Raw genomic sequence first — 14,043 nt, 5'->3', positions numbered from 1 at the left:
CACCTTGATAAAAACGCTCCTCATAACAATGCGGAGCACGTAGCGCTCTCCGCGTGCGTTCCCGGTAAAGATTATTGTTACGCAAACAGTCGCGGTGACGTCAGCTCGCGACGTGGGAGTGTCACTAGCCTTTCATATATAAAAGAACCAGCCTAGCAACTGAATTCATTGTTGTTGCAGCACCGCTATGGGCGGGCAGCGCATAGTTATGATTGCCAAGGAACAGCGTGAATACGACCAGCGGCGGCGTGCTGCCAAAATTACCATTACTCCCATTACTACCATTGCTCTAAATTAGCATTACTACCATTACTCTCAAGCAGTAAAGCAATTTAGCAGTTGTAGTGGTGGTTTTCAACAGCTTCGCTGGACATCCAATTTCGCAGAGCCGAGGTGGCGAGCCAATTTTTTTCTTTTAACGGTGAACAAAAGCATGTAGCCTTGCGCTGTCGTCTTGGCGCTGTAGTAAGGTCAGTGAGCGCCCGTGTCGAGCGCACGGTGTGCGACTTTCGCGCCCTCCGCTCACCACAATCATATCAATTTCCTTATAGTTTCGTGTTTCGGGTACATCGCAAAGAAGTATTTTACCTCGTTTTAAACAAATGAAGTGGTAGCAGCGAGGCGTGAATGCCGTGCCTTAGCGACTTGTCATGATGTGTTTATCACTCCGCAATCTCTGATGCCACGAAACATGAACGGGGTGGCGTGAACATCATTCAGCAGTCGAAAAAATAATCGTAAGAATTTCCTCATATCATATCGCGCCGTACACTTTATATTACTATAACTGCATTATGATAATTTCGATAATTGCATGACTCTCGCTTAGTGGGTACGTGACCAGATCTCTTTCTTTAATATGTTGTCCTGATGCCACTATGCATGGTGAATTCATTTGCCCTGGCAATTAATTCTTTGGCTTTTGCACTTCGCTGCTGCAGAATGAAAGCGGTGATAAGGTATTATATGAGGATAAGGTATTATATACGGCAGACTCTAGACGCACGACGTCATAACACTTAGTGTAAAGGCGGCTATTATAGTTTGTGTAGATTTTAGCTTCATGCAACACAGTGGCTCCATATTAGCTGCAATAAAACAACCTAATTAATTTAGCTCCTCAAATAATTACAACATTGTCGATACGCTGTAGTGCGCGTAACCACGCAAGCGCGATAAAAATAATCACATCTAATGCAACCTGATGATCCTACTAACGTACTGTCACTCACAGTGGCCTAGCTCTCTTAATTGAACTCCTTAACTGTTTGTATTTCACAGCGAATAAAAAAGAAGAAGCGGAGTATTATGCGTACCATTGGTGATGTAGAGCGCCCATTCACTTGCTTCTTTACCTTCATTGTACAGGAATATAGACTTTTTAAACCAGTGCAAGAGACGCAGAGAAGGAGTTATTAACTTGCGCAACAATATTGACAGTGTAGGCGGAACGCAAGCGAAACATAGGCAAAAAGCCCCAAGAAAGTGCCGGAACCGAGACTGTATATACGGCTGAGTGTCAGACCGCCGCAGAATGACAGTTTGCTCTCTTTTTTAAATAAATAGGAACGTCCTACACATTTCGTGCACAAATGTGCTATTCGAGGGCAATGTGAGCTCAATTCACTGAAGTCAGCGCGTTTCATTACCACAAAATAGGGTCAAATCGTTATCAGCTAAACGCTGCGATGAACATTTCAATGCGCGTCGTCGACGGCGCATCCACACTAACGCGGCTGTGGTGCTGCCACCTGTAGTTCGATCTCGCAGCTAGTACGTCTAGAAAATACTTGTGTTGGGTAGGAGGAAGAGGGTGGGGTTCCTGCAACTCACACGCGTAACATAATACAGGCCGTACTGAAAGAGCTAACTCAAGCTGCTGAGCAAAAGCAAGAAGTGGTTTTCTAGTGGGTCCCGCGTCATGCTGCTTTACAATCAACACATTTGCCGACTCGCTGGCAAAAGTGGCACATCGTAATACGGATTCTCGTTTAATTCCGTTACCACCAATTGGTATGCGACGTGTGAAAAGGGGGAAAAAAGGGGGATTGTGTACGTCCGCAAGTGGTTCAGGAAAAGCACAAACGAATCGATCCTTTATGAAGTGGACCGTCCTTTTCAGTACGCTTTGGATCTCCAGCTTGCAAGAAACACCGAAACACTAATACAGGGACTACGCTTTGGTACAGAGTGTATGAAAGATTTCCGGTGCCAAATCAAACGTACACAAGCCCTAGGTTTATTTGTTGTCTCGGCGATTAGAGCATTCGCCATCACACACGGACTCACGCACTGATAGCGTCAACCGCAAGGACTTGATCGTTCTTTATCATTCGCCAAGCTGTTCGGCCCTTAGCCATCGAAAGCACCACAGCAGAAGGCAATTAAAAAGAACATTTCTTGGAAAAAACTGCCATAGTTAGCCCGCACCAGAGTCCCACCGGTGAATGCTACACACTGTATCATACAGTCCGTCAAAGAGTGCTATCAAACAACGCGCCGCACCGGATGGCGTTATTCAGCCTTTTCTCACTTTTTTGTTTTCATTGAAAACTATTCTAATATTCATATGTGAACCTGCACATCTGGGCCACATCAGCCTGTTATATGCGTTTTCAGATGTATTTGGGGCGCTTCTTCTCATCAGAGCTTGTTTATCTTGCATCATAAGGCCATCTTAAGTTTCTTTCTTCTTTTTTTAGGCCTCGCGGTTATTTCTGCGCTGAACCTGTGACGTTTCTTTGTATATTGTTATTTTTCCTGAATCCTACGGGAAAAAAGAGCTTGCAGACGTATTGACGCTCCCAGGGGCGTAGTTTTGCATTAATGCAGGTCACTATACACTGTCTTCGCATTAATGCAGGTCAACTATAGTAGCTGCAGAGACAGCATCATGCAATCATCGAACGAATAAGTAAATGCGGCCGTTTAGCAGACTTTTTAAGCTTTCCCTTTGTCTTTCCGTAAGCAAATTAGCTGGCATATGGTCTGCATACGGGCCAAATGTCTCGGTGTATTATGATAACTAAAGCAGCCGCAGCCCAGGAGAATCGTGACGTCACGTCACGAGGATATCGTGACGACACGAAATAGTAAGTGGGACGAGGACATTGCGACTTTTGACAAAACCTCCGGCTCCCTCCGTCGTCTGCTATGCTGCTACATCGAACCTCACAACAAGTAGCAGCACACGAAGATACTATGTCGTGACGTCATGACAAAGTATTCTCCTGGGAAATAAAAGCAAGACTCGCTGTAAAAAAAGCTTACATACCAAATGATTTAGGGCTCTCTGATGTTTGTCGCTATTTTACTATGGTTTAAAGGTCCATATACTTCAGTTAACTGGAAAAAAAAACTTGGGGGACGCTTAAGCTTCGCCTTCAAGAGTAGAAAGCGATAGCGTTATCGCATCCCGTTCGCACCGCCCACTCATTCGCTCGGCATGCTCTTGAGTCACACAAAGACGAAACATGCGCCTGAGCAAGCGGAACGAACCAAAGAACTCGGTGTCTCGGAGGGAGAAACGATCTACGCGAGCCAAACGTCGTGATCGGCACCGACAGCCGGGCCGCGACGCGCCATGAAGGCGGACGCGATCATGGGGCTGACGCCTCGATGGGATCATCCTCTATCTCGCTTGGGAGCACCACGCAGACGCATTACTCCTCGCCAGCAGCACGGCACACATATCGCAGGGGACGCTTTCCCACCAGACGCGCTACGGCGCAGCGACACGTCAGAGGCGTCCCGCATCGGACGCTGCACCTAGGAATCGCGGTGTGAGCGGAAAGAGGAGCCGCGTCGCCTAAACACGAGGGTTTGAGTGACGCACGCTGGAAGTTGGAAGGGGATAGAGCGAGAAAACTTATTAAACGCAAGGGTATTGGGGCATCCTCGCACCGGTCCCCGCTCGGCCCCAATGCGCTCAAAGGAGACGAAGGGGAGAAGCGGGCGAGTGGCTCGCCACCTGTCGGGGCAGCGCTGTACACTGCGAGGAGGAGGAGGAGGAGGAGGAGGAGGGGTGTGTTCTGTGTTTGCCGCAAGATGGCTCTGCGTGTGTGCCAAGCGCAGAAGAAATGTAGCGGCAACGTGCTTCGCTACGCGTTTAACTGCGACTGCTGTAATTTACATGCTCATAATTAAGTATAACTTTCTACGGCACGTTTCTAAGGCAACACCGCATTCACTAGAGGCGCTTTTGTCCCACGTTGAACCATTGAAGTAAGTAAGTCTACTACCGGCCACCGAGCGTGACGGACGTGCGATGACGGGCTCCGTCGGAGCGGCTACAGCGGCCATGCCTGGTCGCGGAAACAGGGCTATTGCATCGGACAACGAATACCAGGCCGTACTGCCTACTTTGCCTACAGGTCGTCTTGTCTTAAATACCGTTTTCCTGCACGGGGACATCAGTGCCCGCCCATACCGGGTGGAAGATTTTCGTGACGCGCTCGCTCCACTTTCGCTCCTGCCGGAAGTTATCGCCTTAGGCGCGTACCGCATGAGTCATGTGTGGGCGGTTACATTCAAGGATGCCGACGCCGCGAAGAAGATTCTCAACATCGGCGAGTTGAAAGTGAAGAATGCGAGATGTCTCGTGATCGACCCTGCAAACCGGGATGTTCGAATGAAGCTGCACTGGCTCCTTCACAGCGTACCAGACGAGGACGTGCGTCTTGCCTTCTCGCCATTTGGGAAGGTGACGGACGTCTCAAGAGAGCTGTGGCGCGCTCACGGCGTGTCTGATAAGGGGTCAACTACGAGGATGGTGACCTTGAAGCTGAACGCTGGTGTGAAGCTCGACGACCTGCCGCACCAGGTGAACGTTGCTGGAGAGCTGGCGCTTGTTGTCGTATCGGGCAGGCCACCCCTGTGCCTTCGCTGCCGTGGCACAGGTCATATTCGGCGTGACTGTAAAATTCCACGGTGTGGTTCGTGCCGTCGCTTTGGACACGACGAGGGCCACTGCGCACGGACGTACGCCAGCGTCGCCGGGCCAGTGAGCAGTGATGAGACGTCAGCACTTCTCATGGATGAGGCCGACGCGGAGGAGGCATCGGAAGAAGCTAGCGGATCAGCGGTGCAGGAGACCACGTCGGCTGCTCCTAGGGCGCATCAGCTGGATGCGCAACCCAAGGCTCGCGCATCTCCTGGACAGACGCCTCTACCTCCGGCACAGGACGCCGTGGCGGCGTCAAAGAACACAGCGGAAACGCCTGACGCGTCTTCGGAGAACGTCACCCAACCGGTGGCGGAGCCCATGGACTTTTCCCCTGAAGGGTCCAGCCACATGGCCGGAAAGCGGTCGCACGAGGAGGCCGTGAGCAAGGCGTCGCAACCGGATGAAATAGGCGGTGACGAGCCTCCTTTTAAAGCAGCAGGTATGAGGCGAGCGTCCTGGAAACTGCGGCCGAACATTCCGGCCGAATCACGGCAGGCGGGGAAACCGCCTCCGTATACAGTAACGTGCTGTAGATCCCGAAATGGGGTATGGGGGCGTGCGATGTTGTCGTGAGGGTAGACACCATAAGATAGGGTTTCTTTTCTCTCGATATGGCGATCCACCTTCCTGAAGCACTACGTGTAGTGACTCTGAATGTACGAGGTCTTGGAGCAAGAAGGCGTCAGTGTCAACTTAGTCGCCTTCTCTTAGAAAATAATCTACACGTGATGGCAATCCAAGAAACCAAAATTGATAGCCAGGAAGCGACTGATCGAATGGTGTCCACTTTCCGTCAGCATTACGATGTTTGTGTGTGTCATTCTGTCGGTGCCTCTGGTGGTTATGCCATTTTCATCCGCAATAGTGTCGGTATAACTGTGCAATTGCTCTTTTCGTGCCAAAGTGGACGCCTCCTGGTTGCCGATTTTTTGCAGTATGGTCTGAATTTCCGTGTCATTTGTGCTTACGCTCCAAATGTAGAGGCGGAGAGAAAAGAGTTTTTTGAGCGTTTTCAGATGTATCTTGATTGTAAAAAAGTACTAGTTTTGTTGGGTGACTTCAATTGTGTTTGTCGTTCGGTAGACCGTGTAAAAGGTTTGCCAGTGCGAGATAAGAGTGCGGAGGTCTTGAATGTTGTAGTTCACGACCACAACTTAGAAGATATCGGAAGTGTTGTCACAAATGGTGCGCGTCCGCAATTCACACATTTTCAAGGCGATAGCCAAGCGCGATTGGACAGGCTGTATGTGTCGCTTGAACTTGTGCCACTATGCACATCGTACGAGGTTAAGCCAGTGTCTTTCAGTGACCATTGTCTAGTTATTGCAACCTTTGGTAAAAAAGAATACGAAAAGTACTTCAAGTGGGAACTTTGGAAACTTAATGCGAAATTGATGGAGGATCAGGTTTTCGTTAAGGATGTAGATGAGAAGCTAAAGAAGCTACTCACAGTGCAATCTTTAAGTATTGGTGTAGGGTGGGAGGAGTTTAAGCAATTAGTAAAAATGAAAGCCATCGAAAGAAGTAGCACATTGCGTTATGAAGACAAACGAAACGAAACACTGCTTCGTGAGCAACTTGAATTTCTTACGGGTATAGAATGCTCCCAACCAGGTACTTACACCAACGAATTAAGGAACATAAAAATTCAGTTAGAGAGAATTGATACAGAAAAGTACAGAGCGGCGGTTATCCGTGCACGCGCCGAGAAGCTGTGGGCCGGTGAAACGCCCACAAAACGTGCGTTATCGGACGAAAAACAATACGCCTGTAATAAGGAAATAAGACAAATAAGAAACGGTAATGACGTTAGGGAGGACCGCAATGTAATCAAACGCGTCGTCGCTGATCATTTCAAAGAATTGCTCGGTCAACCACGCACCATTATAGGGGGCTTTAAAGCAGAGTTTCTGTCGTTACTGCCAAAGCTGGAAGAAGAAGAAAGAACGCGTTTGGAACAGCCAATTTCCATGAAAGAAATAGAGGATGCAATAGATGCACTACCTGTCGGCAAGGCACCCGGCCCTGATGGCCTAGGAGTAGCATTCTATAAAACATTCAAAACAATTGTAGCCCAGATTCTACTCAAAGTTATCGCCGAATCGTATCAGCAAAAACATATGCCACTGTCCTTCACAACTTCGCACATCGTTCTCATCCCAAAAACTGAGACACCTGAAAAACGTCAGTTGGTGGGGTCTTATCGCCCGATAAGCCTTACCAACGTCGACTACAAGATATTTATGAAGGTATTGGCCAAACGATTGCAGGGTGTGATAACGAGGCTGGTTGGCACGCATCAGACCTGTGGTATAAAGGGTAGAAGCATCGCCACGAACATACACGTAGCTCGAAGTGTGCTAGAATGTTGCGATGTATTTGGCGATCGAGTGGCTATGATGCAACTAGATCTCGCTAAAGCCTTCGACCGTGTTTCCCACGATGTTCTCTTCGCCATATTAGAGCATTCCAACGTGGGAAGCGTAATAACAGACGGTGTCAGGATGGCGTATGCTAACTGCTCAACTCGGGTCATTGTAAACGGGGACCTGACAGACAGCGTGCAAGTGCTGTCTTCTGTGAGGCAGGGATGTCCGCTGTCGCCCCTGCTATTCGCGGCTTACCTTGAGCCTTTGTGCAAGGCCATCCAAAGCAATGAACGGATAACTGGCTTCAGGTTACAGTCCACACAGGTGAAAATATTGGCGTATGCCGATGACATCGCCATATTCTGTTCAAATAGAAATAGTATTTGTGAGGCCGTGGCGGTAGTTGAATCCTTCTGCAAGTGCACCGGGGCGCAAATAAACTGGGAGAAGAGTTATGGGTTTTGGCATGGTGAATGGGAAGAAACGCCAGCCTGCTACGCTCGACTTCGGTGGTCAACCACCGCAACAACCTACCTAGGCGTGCCTCTCGACTCTTATCGCGACCCTGAGCCGTACTGGAATGAACAAGTGGCGAGAGCAAAGGAAAAGACTTACGCGTGGCAGGGGCGGCAGCTGTCAATTTTCTCGCGCGCCACGGTCTGTAACCTATTTCTTACGTCCAAGATATGGTATGTCATGAATGTGCTGTGTGCTTCGCGGATCAACATCCAAAAAATCCACCGTATCTTCGCCGTTTTCATATGGGCATCGACTTGGGAAAGGACCAGCCGCACAAACTTGTTCTTGCCAGTAAAGAAAGGGGGCCTTGGGTTGGCACATTTATTTGTGCGACAAGTTGTGTCGCGCTTTATGTAGTACCTTCGCGATCAGAATGATGTGTTCCTTCGCACAGTCATGCAAGTGCTTTTATGTCGTCACCTTCCAGGATTTGTTGTATGCTCGTGTGAAGCAATGCATGGTTCCGTTAAAGGTTACCTGCGAGAAGTCGTGCTTGCGTACAGAATGTTGCATGTGCGGTTTTCTGTGCAATATCTCGCCAATATTACTAGGAAAAAACTGTATAAGGACCTAATTGACACTATGCTCCCTGTACCGATTTACCGTATGTCAAACCGTGGAGGCCCAGGAGATGTCCTCAAAAGGGTTAAAAGAATGCCAGTACACCCTTCGGTAAAAACTTTTTTCTTTAAACTACACACTAACACATTATCAGTTAAAACATGGATGCATAACAGGGGTATTTTTGTCCCGTGGTCCATTAACTGCTTCTTATGCAAGAAACCTGAAACGATAGAGCATGCTTTTCTAGATTGCTGGGATCCCATCTTTTTCTGGGATGTGCTACAAAGGACTTTAAAGAAAGAGTTACCTTTAGATCCACATGGAATAAGATTCTTACCGGTAGAAACGGAGGCTTTTCCGTATGACGCTATAATGCTCCTGGGCCTCCACAGTTTGTGGAAAGCTAGAACTCAATTCAACAATGCCGATGTCAATTCGCGACCTACACGTGATCACTTCATTGAATCTGTAGTACGGTTCAGGGATGTCCATCGGGAACTCCCTGAACAACCAACATGGATTGACATGCTAGATAAACTTGCAGCATTGAAAAAATTTTGATATGTCGTGCCAGCAAAATCCTTGTTGACATGTTTTTTTCCTTTTTCTGTATTGTTTGTGTATGTCAAAGCCGGCAATAAAGAAAAAAAAAGTAATGGCTGAATGGTAGCGTCTCAGCCTCACACTACAGTGACCCTCGTTCGATTCCCACTCAGCCTATCTTGCAAGTTGTTTTTATTTATGAATTGCCTTCCGCCATTTTTTGCTCATGGCCAACGCCGCCGACGCCACCGGCTTTTCTGCGACACAAGCTCCTTAACGCTGTCGCGTTAAAATGGATAGTCCAAACTATCATGTCGGTAACCGTTTAGCAGACGACGACAATCGAGCGAAGAATCCGCTCCACGTAACCCAAAATCAATATTCACAAATTTTTGAAAATACCTCGGGCCGTAATTGTTCCCAGCGTGGTAATCTATAGCCGAGGCGTGATATCGTAGCAGATGACAGGAAGGCTGTGAAGAAAGCCTTTCTTCGGCAATTTCCTTTTGGGCATTTTCTAAGACCTTCGTAGCAGTTCTACATTGTACTTCTCGGTCCCCATTCTCAATGGCACAGCTGTGAAGGTTCTCGTTTTCAATACGTGTATGCACAATCATGTTCTACTAAAATACATATGCAGTATTTTTAAGCGCAGCTCTTAGGCGTCCGTTCCGTCGGCGAGCGTCGGCGCCGGCGTCCTACCTTGTAACCGAGCGAACGAGCGCAGTGAAAGATGAGAGCGAACGTGGAGCACAGGGGCGATGAAAAAAGCAGTGAGAGCGAAGAGAGCGCGAGGAGGAAAGCGGAGGAGGAGGGCATGGCGAAAGCATGAGAAGACAAGCACAGTGCCGCGCACGAGGGACTTTGCGGCAACGATGGCTAGGAGATGGCGCCAGAGTAATTCGTGTTGTAACACTGCATGAGCGGAGGTTGTCTGCGGCTCCTGCTGTGAATGGCGCCCACGCGTCGCTAGCGCTTCCTCCCACGATCTCCCGATTAGCGAGGCGGTCACGCCACACTTAACTGCGTTTGAAACGTGCCGCACGAGACAGATGATCCGCGCCAGCCAATATATTGCAAAATAAAAACACATATACAACAGCGCTCAAATCTCGCATTAGAGAGTATCGTAATCGTCGGTGATTTTTTTTTTTTACTTCGAATACGTTTCCTTTAAAAAGTCCAGGAAATTTGCTCGAATTACGTCACTGCATAAAAGGTTGCAAATGATGCCCAGGCGGACATCATTTGCAAGAACAAGCAAATAAATTATTCGCTAAATAAACTAACTACATTAATCCATTTCTGGGTTACAAGCTTTACGGTATATGTTTATATTGAAAAGTTCGAGGGAATGTTCACGTTACGTAACAGGCTTATCTACCGGGGGGGGGGGGGGGGCGCAAGGTGGGCACTGGCCCCCCACTGTCAAAAGTGGGGGGCGAAGTATGTCATTTGCCCCCCCCCCCCCCCCACTTTTGAAAATGGGCACTTTCAGCTTGAGGCTGGAAAGTCCAACACACCTACAATTGAAGCTAAATATTCTTTCCTAATTGAGTAACCACATAAATAATGCTTTTCTTTACTGCGCATACCCCGCTTGGACAGCGAGGTTTGTTATTTGTGTCTTCTTGGGACGCTGCGTAGCGGACGACGCGGGGGATTCGCCATATACGCTCGCGTTGTGAAGAACGCCTGGCGCTGGGCAGTTCCCGCCCTAAGAAACTGTCAGCTTGCGCAACTTGCATCATGTACAGTTTTTTGGGCCCGCTGTATCCGTATTCGAAAACACAATCAGCTTGCTACCATTGACCTGCGGGCGAGGGGGAGGTCCAGATTGTTACGGTTGGCGTGTAGCACCCCGGGCAAAAAGGATGCTCGACCACCATGCCTCATCGAAACGAAGGGTGAATTCCCAATTAGTTGTGGTTGTCTTGAGTGGTTACCGGTCTGGCAGGTGCCCTGAAGTACTTACAGGCCCCTTCGTGTGTATGCATGCCTAAGCGAAACAAAGAATGGATTTCTAATTTGCTACGGTTGTCTCGAGGGGTTGCTGGTCTGGCTGGCTCCCCGCAGTGCTTACAGGCCCCTTTGTGTGTGTGCGACTTTAGCAGAACCCATTCCACGAACTGTCAAGCTCTACAGGAGAACTTCCGCGAACCGACGTCACCTAGAAGAATGGATCAGTCGCCTATCCACAGTCAGCCACCCATCCACAACCAGACGCCCTTTCCGCGAACCAACGTCGCCTAAAAGAAAGAATAAGCGCCTACGATCCCGGACCTGCAGGTCGATACCTGTGGAGGCGGCCCTGTCCAGACTCACCTGATAATGCGGGAGGAGCCGCAAAGCAACAACGGAGGAGAGCAGGAGGAGACAAAGGGGAGGAAAGACAGGGACGTTTGCCAGTGTAAGTACCGGCTGGCTACCTGTGCTGGGGAAAGGAGTAAAGGGAATAAAAGGAGAAAGAAGAAGAGGAAAAAAATGGAAACCAGAAAATTCACACAGTAACGCGAAACTATGCTATGCAACTTTCAAAGGCGGTCGCACCAACGCAACAACGGGGATGTGCAACGTCGCCTAGGAGAGAAGGAGCAGCTGCAAAGCACCGATGGGGACTCGTTGCCTGTCACGGGATGTTGACGTGAGCAAGATCCCGCCTACTACTTCAGTAGGCCTATTTAAAGAGCCCCGCAATGTACTTGTTCACTTCATTCTTTCACCAACCATTGAACTAACCGTGCAAGTTTCGCACTAGAAATTGTCTCCTCCTTGCCTGGTCGCCATGGTCTACGGGATGCCTGCAGCCCGCCGACAACGCCACGCTACCCAATAGTAACGTCGGTCGAGCTTCGAGAAACAGGCATCGCAACAACTGGTCGGCAGCGGTGGGATACGCTACCCTGGACAACGTTACTAGACTAGCTTCAGTTTTAAAACTCGGCGCCGTTGCGCGGAACCGCCACCCGCCCGCGCCTTCGTGGCGCTGCAGTCGCGCCCGGCTTCACTTCCTCACTAGCCGGCTACGCGGGCGGGCCGGACTAAGCACGCGGTGCAGCGTTGATGTATTCTGTGGTTCGTTGTTGAGAGCGAATTTCGCAAGCATGTCATCCTTGGAACTGTAGCCTTCGCCGAGTTTCTTAAGAATATCAGCAGACGATGCCGCCGTGCTGCGTACCTGGCTGCATAGGCCGCTATCGGAACGATGTCAACAGTTCGGCGCACCACTTTTTCTCTGCTCCCAGCAAAGCGACGCTTCGCTCGGCGTGAAACAGAGCGATTCCTCGTACCGACCGGGAACTCTCTGCGAAATCAACGGCACGCGCTTGTGCCACTGCTCCCGCGTTTGTCGTCGTATTCCACAGCTGGCTGCGTGGCCGTTCATCTTTCCAGCGTAGAATTTCACTTCACTTCTGTCGTCGTAATGGGGAGGCCGCGTTTACGGGGTATGAGCCACTCATGGTCTTACGTAACGGAAATATTTAATTTTGAAGAAATTTAATTTTGAAGAATTACAAGCGGCAAATCGCAGGCGAAGGCTGCTAACCACGCCGCCGAGCAAACTCGAGACATCGAACGCACGCGACAACTGCGGACTGCGGGCATACCGTCAGTGACGTCGTTCTCTCTCCTAGCCGATTGTGTGTGTAACCTCATAACTGAGAAATACTTTAATGAACCCTCAACCCAGTGATAAACACAGGGGCCGCACGTTTCAGTTTCGCTGATTAAGCATCTTCACGGAATGAAAAATCCGACTTCTTTCTTTTTCTTTCTTTCTTTCTTTTTTTTTTTTGTGGCTTGTGTGTACAAAGACCGACCTCATCTTTCTTTTTGTAGCGCTTCTTTGGCGTGGTGAGAAGCTTCGGTGGGGATGCAGATCATCCTACAATCACGCACTTAGGCCAGATATTCAGGCTCGTGAGCCTGAACTGCGCGAAACGTTAAGACGACAGGAAGAAACACACGACATTTAGAAACGCAGCTTCCGCGCTTCGCTGTATGCGTTTCTTCCTTTCGAGCAGTTTACCCTTCTTTCAGTATTAACGAACTGGCGCGATAAATCTTCTTGCTATAGGTGGATACCGCTTTCTCGTGGTATCACTAATTCGGAGAAGGGAGAACGCCAGCGAGCGCGAAACACGCGCAAACTGCCCGTCCGCACGAGCTCAAGGCTGTGACGAGGCGTCTGCAGTGGAGCCCGATGGAACAGCGTTGCCCTCTGGCGGCTGTCACAGAAGTGGCGACAACGGCTGTAAGCGCGCGGGCGGGGAGTTTTACAACTGAAGCTAGTCTAGTAACGTTGACCCTGGAGAACGCAACAAGCTAAAGTATTATAATCAGCCCCGCCCAACGACTGGTGTGCCGTAGGGCATGAAATCGGCGGATTAGGAAATCCTGGAACTATTTAATCTCTGTGCACACATAGCCTACATAGCGTTGCAGTCCCAGTATCCTATCACGATCAAAAATCTAATCAAACCTCTGACAGGTATAACTGTAGAATTTCGTTGTGTAACCACGACTGATCGAAGATAAGCTCGTGAAAATGACTTTGGTCGAACGTGCGAGCCATTTCAATATCAATAGGACTCTTAAGTTTTTCTAATTTTTTTTCTAAAGGCACGTGTCACTTCTGATTTAGGCGATTTCATTTTCAGGCTGTTTCTAAATAAGAGCTACACTATTACTTGTTTGCCGGCAGGAGCATGCAAAAACAACAAATATTTGGTATTTCGAAAAAATGGGGGCCACTTCTTGGAGACGTGTACCGAAAATTTGCGCTGTGTAGATTGCCTAAGTGCTGTGAAAACAGTTACTGAATAGTTGTTTTCTGCCTATATTTGTGCGTTATTGACGGCATTTAGTTGTTTTTCCCCCGTACGCTCGGTAAAATACGTGAGGCATGGTGTTTATATTTATCCGAAGTACGAAGCAATATTCTGAATGACGAACGATGTACCTTTATTTCGTGCAGGTTCATTGGAGCCTTTGTAGAAAGTTACTAACTGAAGCGTTTCAGAGTGTCACTGCCGCAAATGAAATATTTCCCAGACTCCGAAATCAACAGCACAAGAGATGGTTCAAATTCCGTAATGATAA

At 48.8% G+C, this 14,043-nt stretch overlaps 1 protein-coding gene across 1 annotated transcript in view; it reads left to right on the top strand.

Moving 5' to 3' along the window:
• The first annotated feature begins 4,267 nt into the window (after nucleotides 1–4,267).
• LOC140217097 (uncharacterized) overlaps nucleotides 4,268–14,043 on the top strand; it is a 44,214-nt gene continuing 34,438 nt past the window's right edge. Inside the window, exon 1 of the mRNA XM_072287518.1 lies at nucleotides 4,268–5,384. Coding sequence (XP_072143619.1) covers nucleotides 4,268–5,384 — 1,117 coding nt within the window. The remainder of the gene's footprint in view (nucleotides 5,385–14,043) is intronic.

The sequence above is a fragment of the Dermacentor andersoni genome, chromosome 1 (genome assembly GCF_023375885.2).
Source record: "Dermacentor andersoni chromosome 1, qqDerAnde1_hic_scaffold, whole genome shotgun sequence".
NCBI lineage: Eukaryota > Metazoa > Arthropoda > Arachnida > Ixodida > Ixodidae > Dermacentor > Dermacentor andersoni.
Note: the sequence above shows the minus strand (reverse complement) of the source record. Positions and strands in the feature narration are given on the sequence as shown.